Source organism: Trachurus japonicus, chromosome 12 (assembly GCF_045865225.1).
Source record: "Trachurus japonicus isolate A0001 chromosome 12, Traja_1.0".
NCBI lineage: Eukaryota > Metazoa > Chordata > Actinopteri > Carangiformes > Carangidae > Trachurus > Trachurus japonicus.
In genome coordinates this window covers 27,170,492-27,191,938 of record NC_140918.1, presented here as the reverse complement: position 1 = coordinate 27,191,938, position 21,447 = coordinate 27,170,492, and the positions used below count along the sequence as shown (strand labels likewise).

The window sequence follows — 21,447 nt, the reverse complement described above, 5'->3', positions numbered from 1 at the left end:
TTTACCTCAAAATTATTGTGATATGCTTCTGTAATTGCATGTGCACTCTGCGTGGTAATGGGTGTGCGCCTCGAGGTGGCGCCCTGCTCACATAGGGTCGAGACTGGACAATCGACTGTATGGACTGGACTCATTACATAAGATAGGAGGTTTCACTGATGGTAACATTAGCAACAGTAGATAACAGAGGATCATCATTTACTACCAGTTCTTCCGACTGCAAAGAACGGAACACGTTGTGTTGAAGTGAAATTTATGAAGCGTTTATTTCCATAACACCAAGCCGTCCGAGTCATGCAAACGATATATATGAATGAATAAATAAATACAAGCAAAGAAATCAATTTTATTAGCTCATGCTGTTTTTTTCCCCGAGGCGCCCTGAACGCACCACGAGGTTTGACAGCTAGACAGCCAAACATGGCGGCTGCTAGCCACAGCAGCTAACCGACAGCTGCGTTGTTTATCGTCAGTGTCAGCGGTCAGGACGGCTGCAGGGCCGGAGAGGAGTCACGGTAACGGACGGTGGACGTCGGTTATCTCGCCCCGGTTCTGTTTTTTATTTTATTCAAGCACCGTTGTTGTCCGGTATGTGAGGGCGGGCTCTCAGCCCCAGAGGACGGAGGACAACAACAGCGGGTTGAGGGCGGACTGTTCCTGCTCAGCTCCTTCACCTGTCTGCCGTCATGTCTCACAGGTAAGACGGTGTCCCAGTGTTGGACACGTTATTGCTGTGTGTGTCTGTCTCTCTGTGTGTGTCAGCTCCTGTTTCTGTGTTTCTGTGTCGTTGTGTGTTTGTCTGTGTGACAGTCAGCTGACACGTCGCTCCTGGCGGACTTTACATAGACAAGACAAGATAAGACAAGAGAGAGAGGGTGATTTGGTCCAGGGCGGGTCTGGCTCAGGTGTCCTCACTTCATCACCACACACCAGTCCAACTACAACATGGAAACCGTGTTCTGGTCCATACAGTTACTCTCTCACATTATCTCTCACAGTAACAGTGCTTTTCAAAATAAAAGCCACGCGTGCATTCCTGTGTGTGTCACTTGATTAGGATCCATTGTTTTGTCCACACTGACCTGGACACCAGTGGAGGTGTGGCTCCTCCCGTGGGTGATTCACATCAGACAAACCCTTTCATCTAAAAATGATAGCACTAGACATAGTAGGAGGATAACATCTCTTGATCTCAGTGAAAAAATGTTGTTGTGTCTTTGTCTTTGATTTGTGGACTAATGCTCATCTTTTGTTTCAGGGATGGTTGGCAGAGATGTCTGCAACTTCCTTAGTAATTATTTAATCAAATACACAATGACTCATGTCATCCACAGTATAGTACAGTTGATAAGTCATCCTATCAGATGCTTTCATCTAAAGCTATTTGTCATTGAAATTCCAGTGTATTAGGACAGCTGTATGTAACTGTACTGTAGCACTAAATACTGCATCTCTTTAAGAAGATCCTAAAAAACAAATTATGACATCAGCAGATGTTTTGTCTAACCAAATTGTTTCAGCCCAACATAATAAAACCATTTCCTTTCAAATTTGCTCAATTTTTTTTGGCATCCTTAATTATATAGCGCATTTCATACCAAGGCAACTCAATGTGCTTTACATTAAGACAAAACATTTAAAAATACAAGCATAAAAACAAACTATTTATATAAAAAAAAATCAGAGTTAAAAGGCAAGAGCAAATAAGAAGAAAAGAAAATAGATGAAGTTTAAAGTTCTTAAAAAAAGCTCAGCCATAAGCACATGAAAAGAGAAATTTTTTTGACCTGGATTTCAAAGTGCTTACAGTCGGGGCTGATTTCCGTTCTGCTGGTAGTTTGTTCCAGTTGTGTGCAGCATAACAGCTAAATGCTGTATATGTGCACCTTGGCTAATGTGGCCACTGTCATTGATGACAACATCAGATTTACAGGACTGCTGCCTGTATCAGTGAGATGCATAATATAACTTGTCTGTCAGCTTTTTAATTAATTTAATTGGATTAGCCAGAAGTCACCCTTCGCTCATTAAATCAAAGGCTGTCTAATAATAGTAGCCCCAGGAAACACAGATTCTGTCCAAATTTATACTTCAGGCCTAGATGATGGACAAGTGAAAGCTGGGTTCTGTCCACTCGTCTGTTTTTCTGTCTCCCCGTCCGCTCGGTGCTCAGGTGCCTGCAGGCCGTCCCCCTCTGAACAGGCCCAGTCTGTTGCAGCTGCCCCACACACTCCGTGGCATCTGGGTGGAGACAGACATTCCACAGTCACATACCAAACATGTTGCCGGCTCCTGGGCCAGGCCCCGGCAGAGACACGAGGTCCTGTGGCCCCTGAGCTCTGCCTCACGTTGATGTTTTCACTGAAATCAGTTTTTTCTTGCTGTGTGACTTGGTTTTGGAAGTTTATTCTCACTTCAGACATGATTTATTCTTTGACTCCTCTGCAGGTCGTCCCTGGCCTCTCTGTGAACCAGCCCGTCGCTACCTAACCCCCATCCTCTGCTGATGATGTCCTCGCCACCAGCGAAGGCCTCCGCCACCTCTGCCCTCGACTCTCTGTCCGTGTCTTCCCTCCTGTCCGGGGACTTGGACGACGAGGGCGATGAAGGGAGAGGGGAGGGAGACCTCGGAGACCTGGAGGTGAACCCGTACGACGGTTTGCCCTTTTCTTCGCGCTACTACGCCCTGCTGGAGGAGAGGCAGAAGTTTCCTGTGTGGAGGCTGAGGCAGAGTCTGCTGGAGCACCTGGAGAGCCACAACATGGTGTTGCTCAGTGCACCGAGTGGGACTGGAAAGAGCACGCAGGTAACCAGGAACCAACAGGGCAATCAACCAAATCACATGTAAATCTTCTCTATTCCAGACCCAAGTCCTGATTCCAGTTAAAGGAGTCATTTATCCAACGCCTTGTTTTACTGAGTCTGACTTGATTGATTGTGAACTTCTTGACAAAATTGATTTTATATGTTTATTTAACAGGGACAGTGCACAGCTCTCAGCCATGCCAGAGTTAGCTACTAGCTAATTTTCATCTGTAGACCCCGAGATGGAACAGAGGACATGAAGTGTTAAGACACTATAGTACAAAACAAATAAGGACATACACAAACAAATACAAAAACATGGTCACAAAAACAGCCTTTTCAGTATAAGTATAACAAAATTACAAACCAGTAGATTGTGAGCCAATGTTTGAGTTTATGATTGGTGGGTGCATGATTGAGTTGATTTAAGACATGATTTTATCTTGGATTTAAAACCAGTTAAGGTGCTAATCCCTCTGATCTCACTTGGTATCGAGTTCCAATAATTAGTGGCTCTGAGGCCGACCTACCAAACTCAGTACATCAGTGCAACATGTCAGTGCTGTTTCCAGTGTTATTATAATAAGTTACTGCTAATAAATAACTTAGGTCACACTAATCATACCTAAAATCACATGTAATCATTTGCACAGTCAACAAAACATTTATATGATGGAACAAAGAGTTGTTTTAGAGGGAGTGCGATTTTGTCACATGACGACATGGTTACAAAATCAGTCACCTGTTGGCTGCTGGTTAACACGTGGTCTTAATGGGCCACATTTCACTCATTGTCATGACAACAGAAACATAAAACATGTCAGTGAGAGCAGCTTTATTGTGAACTATCTATTAAAATACCATATATCAGCACAGGGAGGAGGAAAGAGAAGATAAAGAGCTGAAACCAGCTGATACTCACGGTCTAACTGTTAGTTACTTGTTTCCTCCTTGAGATTTTTAAAGCGGTGAAGATGTCACCTTCATTTTCTAGCTTGTGTTTCCTGTTGTTACAGTCAGCTGAGCTCTCTCAGACACTGTACAATTTGTTTGTAATAACCAACGCGGCTCTCACCATCTGATCTATTGCAGCTTTGTTTAAATATTTACCCAAGGTTCAGTATTGTTCATGTTTGTTTTCTCCATTCATCCAAGGAGTTTACTGCAGCGCCTCATTGATGTATTACTGAAGCATGTCCACGGCCACAGTGTTTGCAGCCATAAAGATAAAGACATGGAAAAAAATATCTGATATTTGTTGATGGAGGTTGCATCAAACATGTCTAAATATAATGATGATGCTTTTTAAATTATACTGTCTCAGAAGAAACAGGCTAGTTTATAGCTGTATAGTGTAAGATACAGTAGATCTATGTAAAGCTCCAGTCAGGTTTTGGATCAGTGCAGTGGTTTTGTATGCCGATTTGTGTAGTCCTACCACAAAGTCCAGACTGTGTATGGACATTTGAACAGGTCAAAGAAATACAGCAGTGTGACAACAAAAGGGTGGAGAAAAAGAACTGGAGCTCAAAAACAAAAGAAACAAAGGCAGGTGTCAAAATGCTACAAAAACTAATATGGATTTGATTTCTGTAGCTCCAATGAAACATACATTTATGTTTCATTGTCAGCTCTCATGAGTCTTATGAGTGAAGCACAAACAGTAGACAGACTCAGTCGTAGCAGCTGGTCAACATAGTGGAGCGTTTAGCAGTGAAGAACTGGAGGAGACCAAACACAGAGCTAAAAGAGAGGGAGCTGGACTGACACTGGTCAGGTGGTCTTCAGTCCTCATGTTTAAGATTGTCATGAGACAGATTAGCCCCACTGAGGACATTTAACTCCTCTTCTTCCTCCTGTTGAGCTGTTGAACCCCCCTGGACTTACACTTCAGGAAGCCAGTGAACGAGTTGCTTTTCATAGTCAGATCTATGAAAAAGGAGTCATGTGAAAGTAGCATGTTACACAAGCTCACCTTGTCTTTTAGGGTTTAAGGTGTGCCTCAGAACAACTGAGAAGGTGTGTGTGATCTCTCAGGTGAGCATCATATTACTTCTTCCTTGTTGAGCTCACCCCCCCACCCCCACCGCTCTCTTTGTCCCTGCAGGTACCACAGTGGTGTGTGGAGTACGCTCTGTCCTACGAGTTCTCCCAGGGCCTGGTGTGCTGCTCCCAGCCCCACTCCGTGGCAGCAGTGAGTCTGGCCCTGCGTGTGGCTGATGAGATGGACCTCAGTCTGGGTCTGGAGGTGGGCTACAGGGTGTCTCATGATGACAGCTGTACATCTGACACCCTGCTCAGGTGAGGATGAGAGGATGATCAGCACATACACACAACATTTAAGTAATGACTCTCATTTTCAGTTGTACCGTCACAGCCGCCAACGGCAGAATAGAAAACTGTCTCCATGGATCTACTTGACACTGACGTTTTCATACAGACACTTGTGTGTTGCATGGAAATATTCAGTTACACAGCTATTGAGAACAGAAAGACTAAAACATGGAAATTACCCAGATCACATTGTGGTAATTTGTAAAGTCGGCTATTTTAACGGGGGGTCAATGGAAAATTGCTAACTTCTGGTCCCAGCCCCCAGTGACCGCCAGAAAACGGTAGCTTTTTGAACGCGGAAATGGTATTCACAACTCCCCCCTTGGTCACAACTTGTCCACCAGAGCGTTTTGGAGTTGTTGGATTGTGTATTTGATGACTTTGATGAGGGAAACCAAGAAATCCCATTAGCCTCCGTAGCGTAGCTCTGAGCAGCTCGCGGCTCTGCTCCGCCGTTCTAAAAATAGCTTACACCGACAATTACAGGTAACAAACCTACTGCTAAAACTATAGGGATTATGGCCATGGGCCAATTTGCCAAAATGTTGAACTATCCCTTTAACACAAATCTTGTTAATTATAATACTGAGCACAGTATCACTACTGTATAATTGACCTAGTTCTTTTTTCAACAAAAAGAAAATATCAATCTCCTCTCCTCCTGTAATTCAGGAGAATAGTTTCTTGAACTTCTACAGTAGCATACGATACATGTGTTATATGTTTTCATCATGCTAAAAACACTTTTCGGCCTCTAACAACCTGTAAGAAAACACATGGAAAGGTGTGATTTTCAAACACTCAGTGCTGCCTTAAGATTTTGGTGTAGTGCTGTCCTCCTCAGAGCCACGTCGACATCTTCACTGTGGTGTCTGATGTTACCTGGTTTTTGTTTAGCAGCAGCCACGCCTCAACTCTGTTCTGTTCCTACAGAGACAGTAAATAAGTTTCTGACTGTATTCACTGAAAACTGATCCCCGATGAAATCAATCAGTGTTCACCCCAGAGGGTCACATCCCATCCCTGGGTGTCTGCCATTCAGCAGAGTTTGTTTCCATGGAGCACAACAGATCTGAGAGCAAACATAAATGGCAAACAGTTTAATTTAGAGACCACAGACACAGACCAGGCACAGCCTCAGCTCAGCCAAAAACAACTTGGAGGAGAGGATGAATACATTATGAGAAGGAGGAATGTAGAATCAGCAGGTAACGGCATGCTGAAGTGAACCACTACCCCAGTCTGAAAATAATTTAAAATTTCTCCTATATATGATGTATCAGTACACTCTGAGCACCCTGACTGAGGCGTACAGAGAAGTCCAGTAAAGAGACAGAGTTGGACCCATTTTTATTTGTAGGTTGCGGTGGACTTCAGTGTCTTGATTATTACAAAAACAAACATGAAAAAAAAAAACTCTGTCTTTCATCTGTACAAAGTACAATAAACACGCAACTCATTGGCAAAATAATATAAGCTCCATGGACCTTTTCATCTCCTCGGCATATTAGACAACACTTCATAACAGATGACAGAGAAATATATGAGACATTTGCTGGTTTATATTTAGAGAAACTCAGTTAACATAATATTGTGAAGTCTCATTAAAGATCTGAGTAATTACTGAAGGTATCTTCGGTGTCTGAAGTAAACAAGGACGTTGAGAAGTTGGAGTCTGTCATGTGACTTACTAGTTTACATGCAGTGTTTTCCTCAATCTGATTGAAAACAATCAGATTAAATGAATCGTATTCCATCTATATACATGACCGCTAAATAAAGCGATCCACATTCGGTCCGCCTATACATGGCCCCAGCTGAAGCCGATTACTGCTGTGAGAATTACCGCTTACGGCAGTGATAGGTGCTTTCACATCGGAGTTTCCAAACCAGAAACGTCTTTAACAACACCGGGAAAAGTCGCTAGATTTGTCGCTAGTCGCTTTTGACAAAAGAAAGTCGCCAGAATTAGTGAGAAAGTCACTAAATTGGCAATACTGCTTTGACTTTCCTATTTCCTGTTTCCTATGTGACTCCTACGTACTACACTGTTAGCCTTTTTCCTGCTGTTTTACAATAACATACTGGCAGCACCGTTGCCTGCTTATTATTGTAAACGACTGTTACAGTAGTTACTGTAAACGGCTAATACAGTATGAAGCAGGCAACGGTGCTGCCAGTATGTTACTGTAAATGAAAACTACAGTATGAAGCAGGCAACGGTGCTGCCAGTATGTTACTGTAAATGAAAACTACAGTATAAAGCAGGCAACGGTGCTGCCAATATGTTACTGTAAACAAAAACTACAGTATGAAGCAGGCAACGGTGCTGCCAGTATGTTACTGTAAATGAAAACTACAGTATAAAGCAGGCAACGGTGCTGCCAGTATGTTACTGTAAATGAAAACTACAGTATAAAGCAGGCAACGGTGCTGCCAATATGTTACTGTAAACAAAAACTACAGTATGAAGCAGGCAACGGTGCTGCCAGTAAATTATCCTTACTGTTATACCGTTTTACAGTAAGAAATGTATTACTGAAAATATTGATGTATATTATTGAACTGCAGTGGCCTGTAGATTACTGTAAGATAAAAAATATTTACAGTGATATGCAGTAAATTCAAATTCTTTATTTAAAAACATACACACAAAAACAGTACAAATTTTGCAATACATAAACTTTTTTAAAAATCAAAACAGTATCAAATTCAAGTATGAAATTCATAGTTTCGCTAACAACAGTTGTAGTATTTCAGTACAATTAATTCAATACAACAATACAATTCATACAATATGAAAGTACAAAGTGCTTACAAATGTTTGAAACATAAACACTTTTCAAAGAGTTAAAGACTGAATCAAATTTTATGCCATGTACTAACTTAAAGGGACAATTAGGAGTTTTGGAAAGCAAAGTGTTTTCAGACTACATTTCCCATGAGCTTACGCGCACACAGTGAAATTCTTGGACCGGCACAAGATGGAAAAAAGCGAAAACATTTGCTAAGAATGTTTTCATTGATCAAGAATAAAATTCGGAGGTTCAAAGACGATCAGATACCGTCGTAGTTTCGACCATAAACGGTGATTCGACAGCGTTATTCCCATGACCCGCCGGGCAGTGTTTGCGAAACCGAAAGTAGGAAATGCTGGGCGAGCCGACCACTAAATAATATCAAAATTACTATAAAGACAAAACAACATATTTATTGAAAATTGACCCATTAACGAGTGGTAACGTAGATTCATCCACATTAATATGAGACTCCTCGTTGTCCCTTTAAAAAAATTAAAAAAAATTCCCAGGAAAGGTTGAACAATACCTCTAACGATGGGGCAAGGGGCCAGGGGAGGCCACAGACCACAGAGCTTCGTTTGGTGATGGGTGTGTCGATCAGTGGGATGTTGGAAGGACTTCAGTGGAGAGTATCTTTCTGAAGTAAATGAAGGAGATAGTTAGATGGAGAAGATGTGTTTAAAGATCACCTGCCAAGGGCTGGTAAAGTACACTACACTGAACACACAAATGCCACACTATCCAGACCTTAAAGGGACAACGAGGAGTTTCTATTCGGTTATAAAAAAGTCTCACGTTAATGTGGATGAATCTCCGCTACCCACACTTGTTAATGGGTCCATTTTCGATAAATATATCGTTCTGTCTCTATGGTTATTTTGTTATTATTAGTGGTGGTGGAAATGCTGGGCGAGCCGACCAGCGTTTCCCTCGTGGCGAGTCATGAGAATAACGCCACCGAATCGCCGTTTATGGTCGGAACTACGGTGGTATGTGAACCTCTTTGAACCTCTGACTTTAAATCTTGATGAATGAAAACATGAGTCCGTCTTGTGCCGGTCAAAGAAATGTACGGTGCGCGCGGAGGCTCATAAATGTAGTGTGAAAACACTTCGCTTTTCCAAAACTCCTCCTTGTCCCTTTAATTTGTGTAAGATTTTATCTGGTTTGATTTAGACAGACATCTTTCCTCTGTTAACAAGGCCACATCACTGTATAGATGAAATTTGTTCTTTACAACCACAAATTTCAGAATGTGTGAGATGGTTGAAAGTTTTCCTACCTATGAAATGTATTTATAGGTAGCCATTTCAGGCTAACTAACATCATTCAGAGTAACGTCATGCTAAGCAAATGTTAAAGCAGATATCAGTGGCACGGCCGTTTCGGCTAATGCTGTGTTCAAGGCAGGCTTTTGAAACCGTAAGTTACAGCTTCAAGTCACAACTACGACTTGGTAGCGTTCCAGGTAACCCGTAGCTCGTGTTTTTACCGTCCTGTTGTCTGTGAAAGTTCCCTATAACGGCCACTCGTAACTTCCGACCCGTGAACTCGTACCAGATCGAACTGGTATGACTTCACAGGAAGGAAAAACACAAAGTACGAGTTTCCTTGAACGCACCATGAGTTAGCAGCCCCCGCCCTTGTCAGGCATCAATTGGTCCTCGTGCTACGTCACCACATTCACGCGCATCCCTTGGCTGCACACACAGCCCTTCATGCCGTTCTCTCCCCTCATTGGATAACACTTGTATCCCACAAGGAAAATTTTCTCCTCGGGTTACAGCAGAGCAGAGTGACGGAGAGACTCGTGTTTAGGCTGAAATACTTCATGTAAGTGATTGCTGACGGAAAATAGGACTATTTAGGACTTATATTAACAAAAACATTCCACTGATATCTGCTTTAAGTCAGGTCAAGTTTAATCAAGATGTTTAATTTGTACAATACAACTTACCAGAATCTGACACTCTGGTTAGACAGCCCAGTGCCAGAGGCCCCTGGCCAGTCTAAAGGTTCCTCTCTCCTGTCTGGATTTTTCTGGAGCCTGGTATTCACCTGCTTCTCTGGAAGGTCACTTCCTGCCTCCTGATGCTACAACCAACACAAACAAACAGACACACACATTAAGCACATACACAATTGGCTGCGCCACTTATCAATAGCATTTCCAATTTATACTTTTCCTTACATAAAAACTTACAAATCTCTGGTTAGACAGCCCAGCACTGGAGTTGCATGGCCAGCCTCAAGGTTCCTCTCTCTTGCCTGGACTCTCTTGGAGCCTGGTACACACACCCCCTTCCTTGGAATGTTGCTTCCTAATGCTACAAACAACAAATTAAATAGATGTATAAAGCAATGTATAGATTCAGCTGCACCACTTAATTTATATTCACAAACTATCATACAAAAATTCGATCACTTTCCCATATCTTTATATTTTTTCAAAAAAAAAAAAAAAAACTTTCAATACTTTGATACTTTTGCCACAAATTCTGTCAAACTTTTAAGAATTTCAAAGACCTAAGGGAACCCTGGGAGTGTAGTGATCTTTTAGCTTTTAGGTGCTTTGTCCCACCTAATCCAAACTACGGTAGCCTACATTACTAGAAAATACACAAACTGTTGTTTACTGTAAATTATCTATAACAACTGTTATCAACAACGGTACCTTACTTGAAAAATGTATTAGTGTAGTTAGCTGTAAATAATCCAGTAGGTAACCATTTTTGCTTTGTGGGCCCATGATGCATTGTATAAGAGACCAGTATCATACCGTATTTTTGAAATTATACAGTTTTGTACTGTTTTCAATGTTTCTAAGATTTATACTGGGCATTTTAGTTGAAAGTCAAGGCTTTCACAATGGTATTGAATCAAATTAATATTACAGACGCACACACAAGATTATAAATCATAATCTTCTCGACAAGAAACGTGACTGGGCTGGCTGCCTTGGCTCCTCTCTGAACAGAGTGAGTGCAAGGGACGACAATAGCAAGCAGGCTAAGGCTATCCTAGCATGCTATAAAGCTAGGACATTAGGGACAAAAATAAAAATAAATATTTTAACGGACTCAAGTCTGCAGGACTCACACAGGAGGGCTTGGGTGTTACACCGAGCAGCATACAGCAGTTTGGCCGCATTCAAATAAAATGATCATATTGTATGAACATTTATCACCAGAGAGCACATAGCCTAACTAGCTACTTAGGCTAACCTTACCTCCTGCCATCAAACACAGGCACGCACGCACTCACACACGCACGCACATAGACCCAGGCGAATTAATAATGTTTTGGTGAAATTCATAAGTGGTGTCTATCTAGATATTAATCTTCTACATGACTTTAACAGTTACATAATGTTAGCTAACCTTGGTCGGTAAGTAGCTATGTGTTTGTGACTGTCTGAACATCTCAGGCTAATAACATCATTCAGAGTAATGTTAGCATTATGCTAAGCAAAGGCTAAATCAGGTCAGGTTTAATCAAGACGTTTAATTTCTACATTTAAACTTAACTTACCGCAATGGTGTAGCCTCTCTCCACCAAGGTTGATGAATGAACTTTACTTGTCCACCGTCTTCTTCGCTTCTTCGTCCTCTTCTTTTGTTTAACGTAACTGGCAACTGGTAAATGGCTTTTAGATGCATTCCCGCCTAATCCAAACTACAGTACCTTACTAGAAAATACAAAAGTGTAGTTTACTGTAAGTAATCTAGTAAATAACTGTTTTTGTTTTGTGGACCCATGCTACAACAGTATACTACTGCATTTTTGAAATTATACAGTAATATACTCTAGTTTATAATAAAACTCCCATGATGCAATGCATGTTACAGTTTTATACTGTTCACTGTTTTTAAGTTATTTTACTGGACATTTTAAAGTAATTAACTGTAGGTTTTACAGCAAAGGCTAACAGTGTAGGGCGCGCATGCGCAGAATGAATAATCCACTCTATCCACTCTCTTCAGCCGTTTATATGCAGCATCAAGCTGATTATCAATCGGCGCAGACTAGCTCTTTCAATCTGATTGGAAATGTAATCAGATCAGGCTGAATCTGATCCACTAAGGTGTTTACATGAGACATTTTGAATCTGATTGACCTATTAATCTGATTATAAATAGGATTTTTGGACCCATGTAAACTTGGCTAGTGTTAAACTAGGAGTGAATCAAAGCTGTTTGATTTCTCCTCCGTGTTGACAGATGTTGTCACTATGTCTATAGACTTTAATTAATGAGCCTGAGGATTAAAAAAAATCTATGAAATCCATTCATGTTTTTGGTTCCTCCCTCATTATTTCAGGTTTGTGTCCGACTCTCTGCTGCTGGAGGAGATGATGTCGGACCCCCTGCTGCATCAGTACGGTGTGGTGGTGCTGGATGAGCTGCAGGAGCGCACCGTGCCCACCGACGTGCTGCTGGGCCTGCTCTGTGACGTCTGCCGCCAGAGGCCCGACAATTTCCGGGTGGTTCTCCTGGCCCACCCGACGCTGGCCCCTCGCCTCTCGGCCTTCCTGGGACCCTCCGTCCCTCACCTCTCCCTGGACGGCTCCTTGGCTGACCCCGCCGCCGGACATCAGGAGGAGGAGGAGGCGAGAGAGGCGGGGGAGGAGGTGGAGGACAGGAAGACTGTGGAAACGAACAGGGTAGAGACGCTGTACAGGGAGCTCTCGTCTGGGAGGGAGCCCGTGGCTGCAGCCTGTCACATGGTGCTGGACCTTCACAGGAGAGGAGAGGAGGGGGACGTGATGGTGTTTCTGGCCAGTGCACAGGTGCAAGTCTTAAACTTTAGATACTACGGACAGGATGGGAAATAAACCCACTCTTTTTGGAACTCTCTAAGTTTAAAGAAAAAAATATTTGTGAGGTTACGTTTCTGATTTCAGTCCATGTGGATCTGACACCATGGTGATGGTTGTAGGTGATTACAGCACCGGACATCCCAGAGATCTCTGCGATAATAATGGATTAGTTCTCAGAAGATGAACCACTAACTGCTCTCATAAATTATTAATTTACACATCTTTCCAAAGTTTGAACTTCACTTCACCTGTTCCGGGTTCTCCAAGTTTTATTGAGCTTTCAGATAAAACATGTTTTGTTCTTGTTGGGCCTGAAGCTGTTTGTTTGGAGAGATTAATTTAAATGATACTATCCATTAGTATGAGCCTGGTCAGTGGCTCCTCCCACAGATGGACAGTATCTGTCACAGTGCAGCCAAACAAACAGGCTGAGAGGATTAATGAGCAAAGTTAGATAAACCAAGTTTTACATTTATCAAGTGAATCAAAAGTAAAAGCAAATAAGGAAGATGATGAGAGGCCTGATCGGTCCAGAGACTTCTGAAACAATGAATCAGATTAAATACTGGAAACAAACTGGACTTGTTTTAAAAACTGTGGAAGTATTGTGAATTATTATTATATGAACAAATGAGCATTTTAATCAGTCAAATGGTGCAACAAGAATTGAACAATGATTCTGTTGGTGAAACGAAGAGAATTAATCAAAATACAAAAATGCAAAAAACAGTTGTGAGAGCAGGACTGATGAGTAAAACTAAATGATAAAAAATGACAAGTGTCGTAGTAGATTTAGTTATGTGGAAGAAACTTCATCATTTCCCATCAACACCTGGTTTTGTAGTTTTTAGCAAAAAGAAACTGGTTGAAATTTCTTTCTGTGGTGAACTGGAGAGTTTCACCACCTTTGTCTCAGAGTGGAGTGAAACCAGGACACAACAACCTGAGAGGCCTCCGGTGTAAGGCAGGTGTCTGGTGTCCTGACACACACACACACACACACACACTGAAGGTAGATGACAGTATACAACAAACTAGAATAGTATATCTGTCAGTAGTTCTCCCTTCAAGCCCAAAGTTTATATATTGACCTTCAGTGTCAAAGTCTCTAATGAAGGTGAACTCCCACTGAGTCAACATCACCACACCTGCTGGTCGTCAACTCAGTGTAGCCCTGGTTCCCTTCATCAGCTCAAATAAACCTGCACAGTGTCTGTGAAGTCTGTATTTGAACAAGTGGATTCAGACTCTCTCTGTCCCTGTCCGTGTAGGAGATCGAAGAGTGTGTGGCCCTGCTGGAGAAGGAGTGTGTGGCTCTCAGTCCTCAGCTCGGTCCCCTCAGGATCCTCCCCCTCCACGCTGGACTGGGTGGACACGCCCAACGGGTCTACGACTCTGAGCCCGAGTCCTCCTCACTGAGGGACAACGACGGCTCCCAGGGGGTGGACGATGGCTCGGTGCTGGGAGCCAGAGGGACGGGGGTCAAGAGGAAGGTTATCGTCACGGATACGCTCTCAGAGGCTTCGTTCTCCCTGCCAGACATCCGCTACGTCATAGACACCGGCCTTCAGCTCAAGAATGTGAGTTCATGATGAGTACTGACAAACTGACTGATTTAATTACAGACTGTCATGATCCTGTTATGTCTCCCTATTTGTTTATTATAATATACAATAAACGCTATATATACATTATTTGAATTGTACTTAAAGGGATAGTTCAACATTTTGGCAAATTGGCCCATTGCCATAATCCCTATAGTTTTAGCAGTAGGTTCGTTACCTTTAATTGTTGGTTCAAGCTATTTTTAGAACGGCGGAGCAGAGCCGTGAGCTGCTCAGAGCTACGCTACAGAGGCTAATGGGATTTCTTGGTTTCCCTCATCAAACTCATCAAATACACAATCCAACAACTCCAAAACGCTCTGGTGGACAAGTTGTGACCTGCACATTCACCACGCTATGAGATAATAATGTAACGTTATGAGACTGAGTTGTTTTTGAGGCGAATGCAGAGACTGCTTGCCGAAAAACTGCCCCTGACGGGAACGCGCATCCGCGGTTTTGCATGAATTTACTTCTAAAACAACTCTGTCTCATAATGTTCCGTTATTATCTCATAGTGTGGTGAATGTGCAGGTCACAACTTGTCCACCAGAGCGTTTTGGAGTTGTTGGATTGTGTATTTGATGAGTTTGATGAGGGAAACCAAGAAATCCCATTAGCCTCCGTAGCGTAGCTCTGAGCAGCTCGCAGCTCTGCTCCGCCATTCTAAAAATAGCTTGAACCAACAATTAAAAGTAACGAACCTACTCCTAAAACTATGGGGATAATGGCAATGGGCCAATTTGCCAAAATGTTGAACTATCCCTTTAACTGTGAGAGACGAACAACTGGACTGAAGTGAAAGCAAAACATATCTATGTTTCTTTGATGGTCAGGTTTACAATCCACAAATCAGAGCCAACTCACAGGCTCTGAGGACGATCAGCAAACACCAGGCTGACATGCGAACTCAGAGGATCAACAGCCGTCTCCCCGGTAGGTCAAAGGTCACTGCTGCTGGTTGGGTAACTCCCAGGGAAGACTTTTCCTAAATGAGAGCTGCGTTCCAATTGTGGTTAGAGTCGCCCTCGTCGATTTACCCTCAGCCCTTGGTGATACATCACACGGAGGCCAGAGGTAAAGTGAGCAGAAGAGGGATTTAAGAGATAAATTTAATACATTTGCCCTTGTTCACTATAAGCTTAAACAATCATAGGTGGACCACAAGCCGTTGGTGTAGCTCTATAATGGCTTTTATGATAAGAAATACCTTCATACAGTGATGGACTGGCCATAGGGCAATATGGATAAATGCCATGTAATGATGCGGCCGCAAAAAAAAGAGAACGGGGGCCGGTGTTTGAGGTTCATTACTGCCACCCCAGGGATGCATTTTTCTTGCACCACTGCAATGCATTGTGGGTGATATACAGCTCTGGAGACACCAACGATGCTGATTCGATCTCTCAGCCCTCCAAGGGTCGATTCACCAAGTTCATCAGCACATCAGTTTGAGAGAAATGGAACTTATGATGTGAGAAATGGAACTTATGATGTGCTGAGGGCGACTCAAACCGCTACTGGAACGCAGCACAGCTCCCATTTGAAAATGTTTGACTTTGGTGACTCCTGGTGGCAAAATAAAACAAGACACTGTGTCAGCTTCTGCGTCAGTTGGGATTGTTTAAGCGTTTATTGATATTTTAGAAACTACAACATGGATGATAGAGGATGGATTTCATTGCTAAAACCAGCTTCATAGCCGATAAGCAGTGTCCTGATTAGTTCCCACTTCTCCTGGTTGGTCTGCAGGGCTGTGTCTGCGTCTGTACCCTCAGTCTCTGTATGATGACAAGATGGGCGAGGCTCATTGTCCAGGGGTGGTGGAGGAAAACCTCAGTCACTTGGTGCTGATGCTGAAGAGGCTGGACATCGCTGACATGGGACAGTGCAAGTTCCTGGACAGACCAGGTACCCGATCGACCTGCTGGATAACAAGAGTCTTGGGGAGAGTCGGGGAAAGAAGAGATTGTTGTGGCTGTCATATTTGTACTGTAAATATAAGACTACAGCCTGTTAGCTTAGCTAGCCTGGGTCAGAAGTGACAAAATCCACTGGTGCTGTAAGTGTTTTTCATAAGAGTCAGTTTGTTACAGTCTAATGTTTCCCAACAAACAATCAAAGAAAAACAATACTCCAATTTGAGAAATGTTTAGCAAAGGATTGAGTCTTTTTATAAATCTAACCAATCAGCTGATAGCCACAGACAGGAAGACAGGATCACACATTCTTTTGGATATTTTGACAAATTAACAACATTGAATGTGACTATTCGACTTCCCTGCTTCTTATTCCCATGATGTTCTCTCTCCTCCTACTTCCCTCCCTCCAGCCCCTGAGGCCCTGATGCAGGCCCTGGAGGACCTGGACTACCTGGCAGCTCTGGACGATGATGGAAACCTGTCGGAAGTCGGGATCATCATGTCAGAGCTGCCGCTGGAGCCGTCGCTGGCTAAAGCTCTAATCGCCGCCTGCGAGTACGACTGTGTAGACGAGCTGCTCACGATAGCCGCCATGATCACAGGTGACTGGAGAGGAGCGGATCAGTTCACTGTAACACACACTCACACATGCGTCAAAAAGACGACACATTTTGAATAGCGATTCATTTAATGTACTTTCTGAAACATGTGGTCTGATCTCTGTCCTGTCAGCACCTTCCTGTTTCATGATGACAGACCCCAGCAAAGAGGAAGCTGCCATCTCTCACTGGAGACCCCTGATGCACACGGAGGGAGATCACATGACCCTCATCAACATCTATAAAGCCTTCACAGAGCGTACGTATATTCTAAGTACATATTCAGATGAATAATAATAATAAACTTAGAGAACTTTTCAAAGGAGAGTACAAAGTGCTTAACAGAGAAAATGAGGATTACAGTTAAAACAAGAAAATAAAATCCAGTGGAAATGGTAAAACACAGGGGATAAAATAAAACATTAAAATGACAATAAAACTGGCAGCGCTGTATAGAAACAAACAGGTAAATGACAGTGGGAAATGGCGAAAGTCAGCAACTCTGGTAAAATCAGGAAATGCTAAACGAAAGAATTGTGTTTTAAAGAGGAACTATGCAAGTCTGGTCGCTTTTCTGCTGTTTTGCTAACCCTCCTCCCAGCCATGTGCATTTATTTACAACAAAGCCGGTCAGAAATCAATCAATAAAGTGGTAGATAACATTACGATGTTACAACATGTATATTTGTGTAGTTTAATCTGTCATAGACAAGAGATTACGGGTTACGGGGGCGTTTGTGTCGCGGTGCTGCAGAAACGAGTGCTGGGACACCGAGTCGGTGGCCTTGATCTTACAAGGTTGGTTTTCAGCCAAGAGATGCAATAAGTGACGTGCACGTGGAAGACAGAGAGCCTCCTTTCTCCCTCGTAACAAGTTAAGCCATTTATTAAACCATCACAATTAGTCCAAACCTGTTTAATTAAGGTAAAAAATTTAACATAGTTAAGTAGAGACTTAATAGAAGACACTGACAACGAACACCTTATTTCCTCGGGCAGGTCTTTCCAGACTGTTGGGGCTCTCACAGCAAAAGCTTTGCCCCCTTTAGTTTTTAACCTGGTCTCTGGGATAGACAGAAGACCACTGCCCGAGGATCTCAAATTACGTTGGGGTACATAAGGGGTTAAAAGGTCAGAGATGTAATCAGGAGCCAGACCATGAAGATCTTTTAAAGTAATCAATAAAATCTTAAAATCAATCCTAAAACAAGATTTTCTTGGTCGATTGGTCGATTCATGTCAGTGACAGGGTCCCAGCAATTACAGTGATTTGGTTTTGTGTATGAAACACAATGAAGTCAGCATGTGTGTGTGTGAAACCTGCAGCACTCAGAGGTGTGTGTGTGTGTGGTGATTCCAGATAACCAGGATGAGGCTTGGTGCACGACGAACTTCCTCAGTCACGCCTCCTTACGACTGGCCACGGTGATCAGGGCGGAGCTGCTGGAGGTGATGCAGAGAATAGAGCTCCCCGTTTCCCCTCCTGCCTTTGGTTGCCAGGACAACTGCACAAATATCAAGCGTGCTCTCATCTCAGGCTTCTTCCTCAAAGTAAACAACTTGTTTTGTTTCACGTCACCGTCTCGTCCCATCTTGCTCACCTCCTTACTCATGAGGTCATGACCAACGCTCCCTCCTCTCCTCAGGTGGCTCACGATGTGGACGGCTCAGGTAACTACCTCCTGCTGACTCACCGCCACGTGGCTCACCTGCACCCCTTCTCTTCCTACCTGTGTCGCCAGCCGCGCCCTGACCCCCCCAGCTGGGTCCTCTACCATGAATTCACCATCTCCCGCGACAACTGCATCCGCATCGCTTCAGACGTCCACCCCCAGATGTGAGTCCAGCTGTGAGACTTGTTTTGGAGATGGTTAAAATGCAGATTTTACAGCAGTAGACGGTATATTAAAGATTTTCTTAGTCGAACAGTTCAGATTGTAAACAACCACAGTGGTTTCACAGTGTTTCGTTCATCAACTCTTCAGTGAGGGTGTAAAGAGGAGCCACTGAAAACCAATCTGTCATTTGCTTCAGGTTTAAAGGGATAGTTCAACATTTTGGCAAATTGGCCCATTGCCATAATCCCTATAGTTTTAGTAGGTTCGTTACCTTAATTGTCGATGCAAGCTATTTTTAGAACATCTAAGAGCCGTGAGCTGCCCAGAGCTACGCTACAGAGGCTAATGGGATTTTTTGGTTTCCCTCATCAAACTCAACAAATACACAATCCAACAACTCCAAAACGCTCTGGTGGACATGTTGTGACCTGCACATTCACCACGCTATGAGATAATAACGCAACGTTACGAGACAGAGTTGTTTTCGAGGTAAATTCATGCAAAACCGCTGATGCGCGTTCCCATAGGGGGCAGTTTTTCATCAAGCAGTCTCTGCATTTTCCTCAAAAACAACTCTGTCTTGTAACGTTCCGTTATTTTCTCATAGCGTGGTGAATGTGCAGGTGTTTTCCCAAGTTTGAGTGTTAAGTTAGCAGATTTTACCAATGTTTTAGTGATAATTCTGTTCGGTCTTTCCAATTGAGTAAAATATTTTTTTTGGCCTAAATTGTAGAGATGAAGATGAATGTTTGATAAAGAGGAGAGGTCACCAAGCAGGGCTACGGTGGGGGAGAGTGGGATGCTGAGGCTGAGGATCTTAGATAGCTGTCCCATGACCTCCGACCAAAACTGTCTGACTGGGGGTCAGTACCAGAATAAGATAACCAGATAATGTAAATGAAGCAGTGCAGATAACAGACTGAGGTCGTCATTTGATAGAGAGAGAGAGAGTACTATTTATCTGTCCCTTTAATGAATACCGTGTCCTCTAACCAGCCCTACATGTCTCCCACATAACACCCGTCCTCCACTGTGTCTCTGCTGCAGGCTGGTGGAGCTGGCCCCTCAGTACTACCTGGGGAACCTGCCGTCGAGCGACGGCAAGGAGCTGCTGATGGAGCTGAGGCAGAATCTGCAGCCGCACGGCTCCGAGCAGGACGAGCTGGGCAGGACCCACAGAGACTCTGAGGGGACGGGAGACGCCCACAGTCAGTCCAGCACCGAGCTCTGCGTCGTCCAATGAGGCGCGGCCCGCTCAGGAGACGACACCACACACACACAGCCGTCACTTTATAGTTTGATCTGAGATTTGGTTCCTTTGTATGAGTTTAGTCTGTGTAATTTCAAATGACTGAAAACACTAATGTACAGTAATACAACCTCCACTCAGTGGCTCTGGAAGATATTCAAACCTTCGTGTTCTCCATGTTTTCTTGTGTCTTAACTTTAATTTTTTTTTTTTTAATTCTTTTTGTATTTAATGAGGGATTTCTATGTTTCTAAATTATTCTATAAAATAAAAAACTGTTGTCTTGTGTCACTGTGAGTTTACAGGACACAAAACTATTTTTAAATTGAAAACTGGAAACGCTGAAGAGGTTAGAATATATCGAACCACTGAAACACTTGAGATTCCCTTTAGAAGCAATACGTACTCCTGCAGTGAGCTGAGACACTGTTATTGCGCAACCGTCGACCTTTATCCAGATGCCGTTCACAGCTGTGGACTGATGAACAGCTGCTCAGGGCTGTAATCTGTAGCAGCGATGCACAGAGCTTCTATTTTCTGCTTTTCTTACTCTTTGTATAATGTTTCCTGTGGTTCCCTCTGACCACAGGTGGACTCGCGTCTATTTAACAGTATGTATCTGTATCTGATACAGACTAAGCTTTAAATAAAAGTGTGTTTTCATGTTTGACACATTTCAGCTGAGTGGTTTTTACCTTTCACCCCCTGCTCTCTGTAACACCAATAACCCTGTGCTGTATTAAAAAGACCATGTGCAGATTGATTCCCCAGTATTCCTCCGTTTGTCCTTGTGAGCTCGTGAGCTCAGGTCATCAGGTGCAGGATGATGTGATTGGTCCGGTGTCTTCGCCGGAGACAGAAACATGTCTGTCTCTGAGGCTGAGCCTTCGTCTTGCCAAAGGACTCATCCATCCAGTGTGTTGTAAGTAAAGTTTTATTTATAAAGCGCAGCGCTTCAGAAATGTGGCAGCTACTGGAGTCATGTGCTCCCTGCACTGTGTCTGCAGGGTTTCAACCATCTATTTAAAGAAAGACAGTGGTTCAGTCCAGAGGACACAAAGACATAGACTAATGTTTTAGCATTTCTGGAAGAATAAATAGCCTGTGGTGGTGCAGCGGTTTGTTCTGTTGTCTCACAGAAAGGAGTTCAGCACTGCAGCCTCCTCCACTGTCCAAACATATGCATGTCATTAAAAGGAGGCCCATTGCCATAATCCCTATAGTTTTAGGAGTAGGTTTGTTACCTTTAATTGTGGGTGTAAGCTATTCTTAGAACGGCGGAGCAGAGCCGCAAGTTACTCAGATCTACGCTACAGAGGCTAATGGGATTTCTTGGTTTCCCTCATCAAACTCATCAAATACACAATCCAACAACTCCAAAACGCTCTGGTGGATAAATTGTGACCTGCACATTCACCACGCTATGAGATAATAACAGAACGTTACAAGACAGAGTTGTTTTAGAGGTAAATGCAG

The 21,447-nt window shown here is 43.1% G+C and overlaps 1 protein-coding gene across 1 annotated transcript; it reads left to right on the top strand.

Moving 5' to 3' along the window:
- The first annotated feature begins 394 nt into the window (after nucleotides 1-394).
- On the top strand, nucleotides 395-20,641 carry dqx1 (DEAQ box RNA-dependent ATPase 1). The gene is made up of 12 exons (XM_085794058.1): nucleotides 395-697; nucleotides 2,449-2,806; nucleotides 4,913-5,106; nucleotides 12,261-12,729; nucleotides 14,031-14,339; nucleotides 15,200-15,299; nucleotides 16,116-16,274; nucleotides 16,696-16,887; nucleotides 17,018-17,143; nucleotides 18,245-18,435; nucleotides 18,531-18,721; nucleotides 19,770-20,641. The coding sequence occupies exons 2-12, from the start codon at nucleotides 2,507-2,509 to the stop codon at nucleotides 19,963-19,965; spliced, it is 2,427 nt and encodes an 808-aa protein (XP_085650184.1). The 5' UTR covers nucleotides 395-697; nucleotides 2,449-2,506; the 3' UTR covers nucleotides 19,966-20,641.
- Nucleotides 20,642-21,447: the final 806 nt, after the last annotated feature.

Coding starts and splice junctions, on each gene's coding strand:
- dqx1 (XM_085794058.1), top strand. CDS start 2,507: ATGATGTCCTCGCCACCAGCGAAGGCCTCCGCCACCTCTGCCCTCGAC. Junction 5,107..12,260: donor ACATCTGACACCCTGCTCAG/GTGAGGATGAGA, acceptor TCATTATTTCAG/GTTTGTGTCCGACTCTCTGC. Junction 14,340..15,199: donor CCGGCCTTCAGCTCAAGAAT/GTGAGTTCATGA, acceptor TTTGATGGTCAG/GTTTACAATCCACAAATCAG.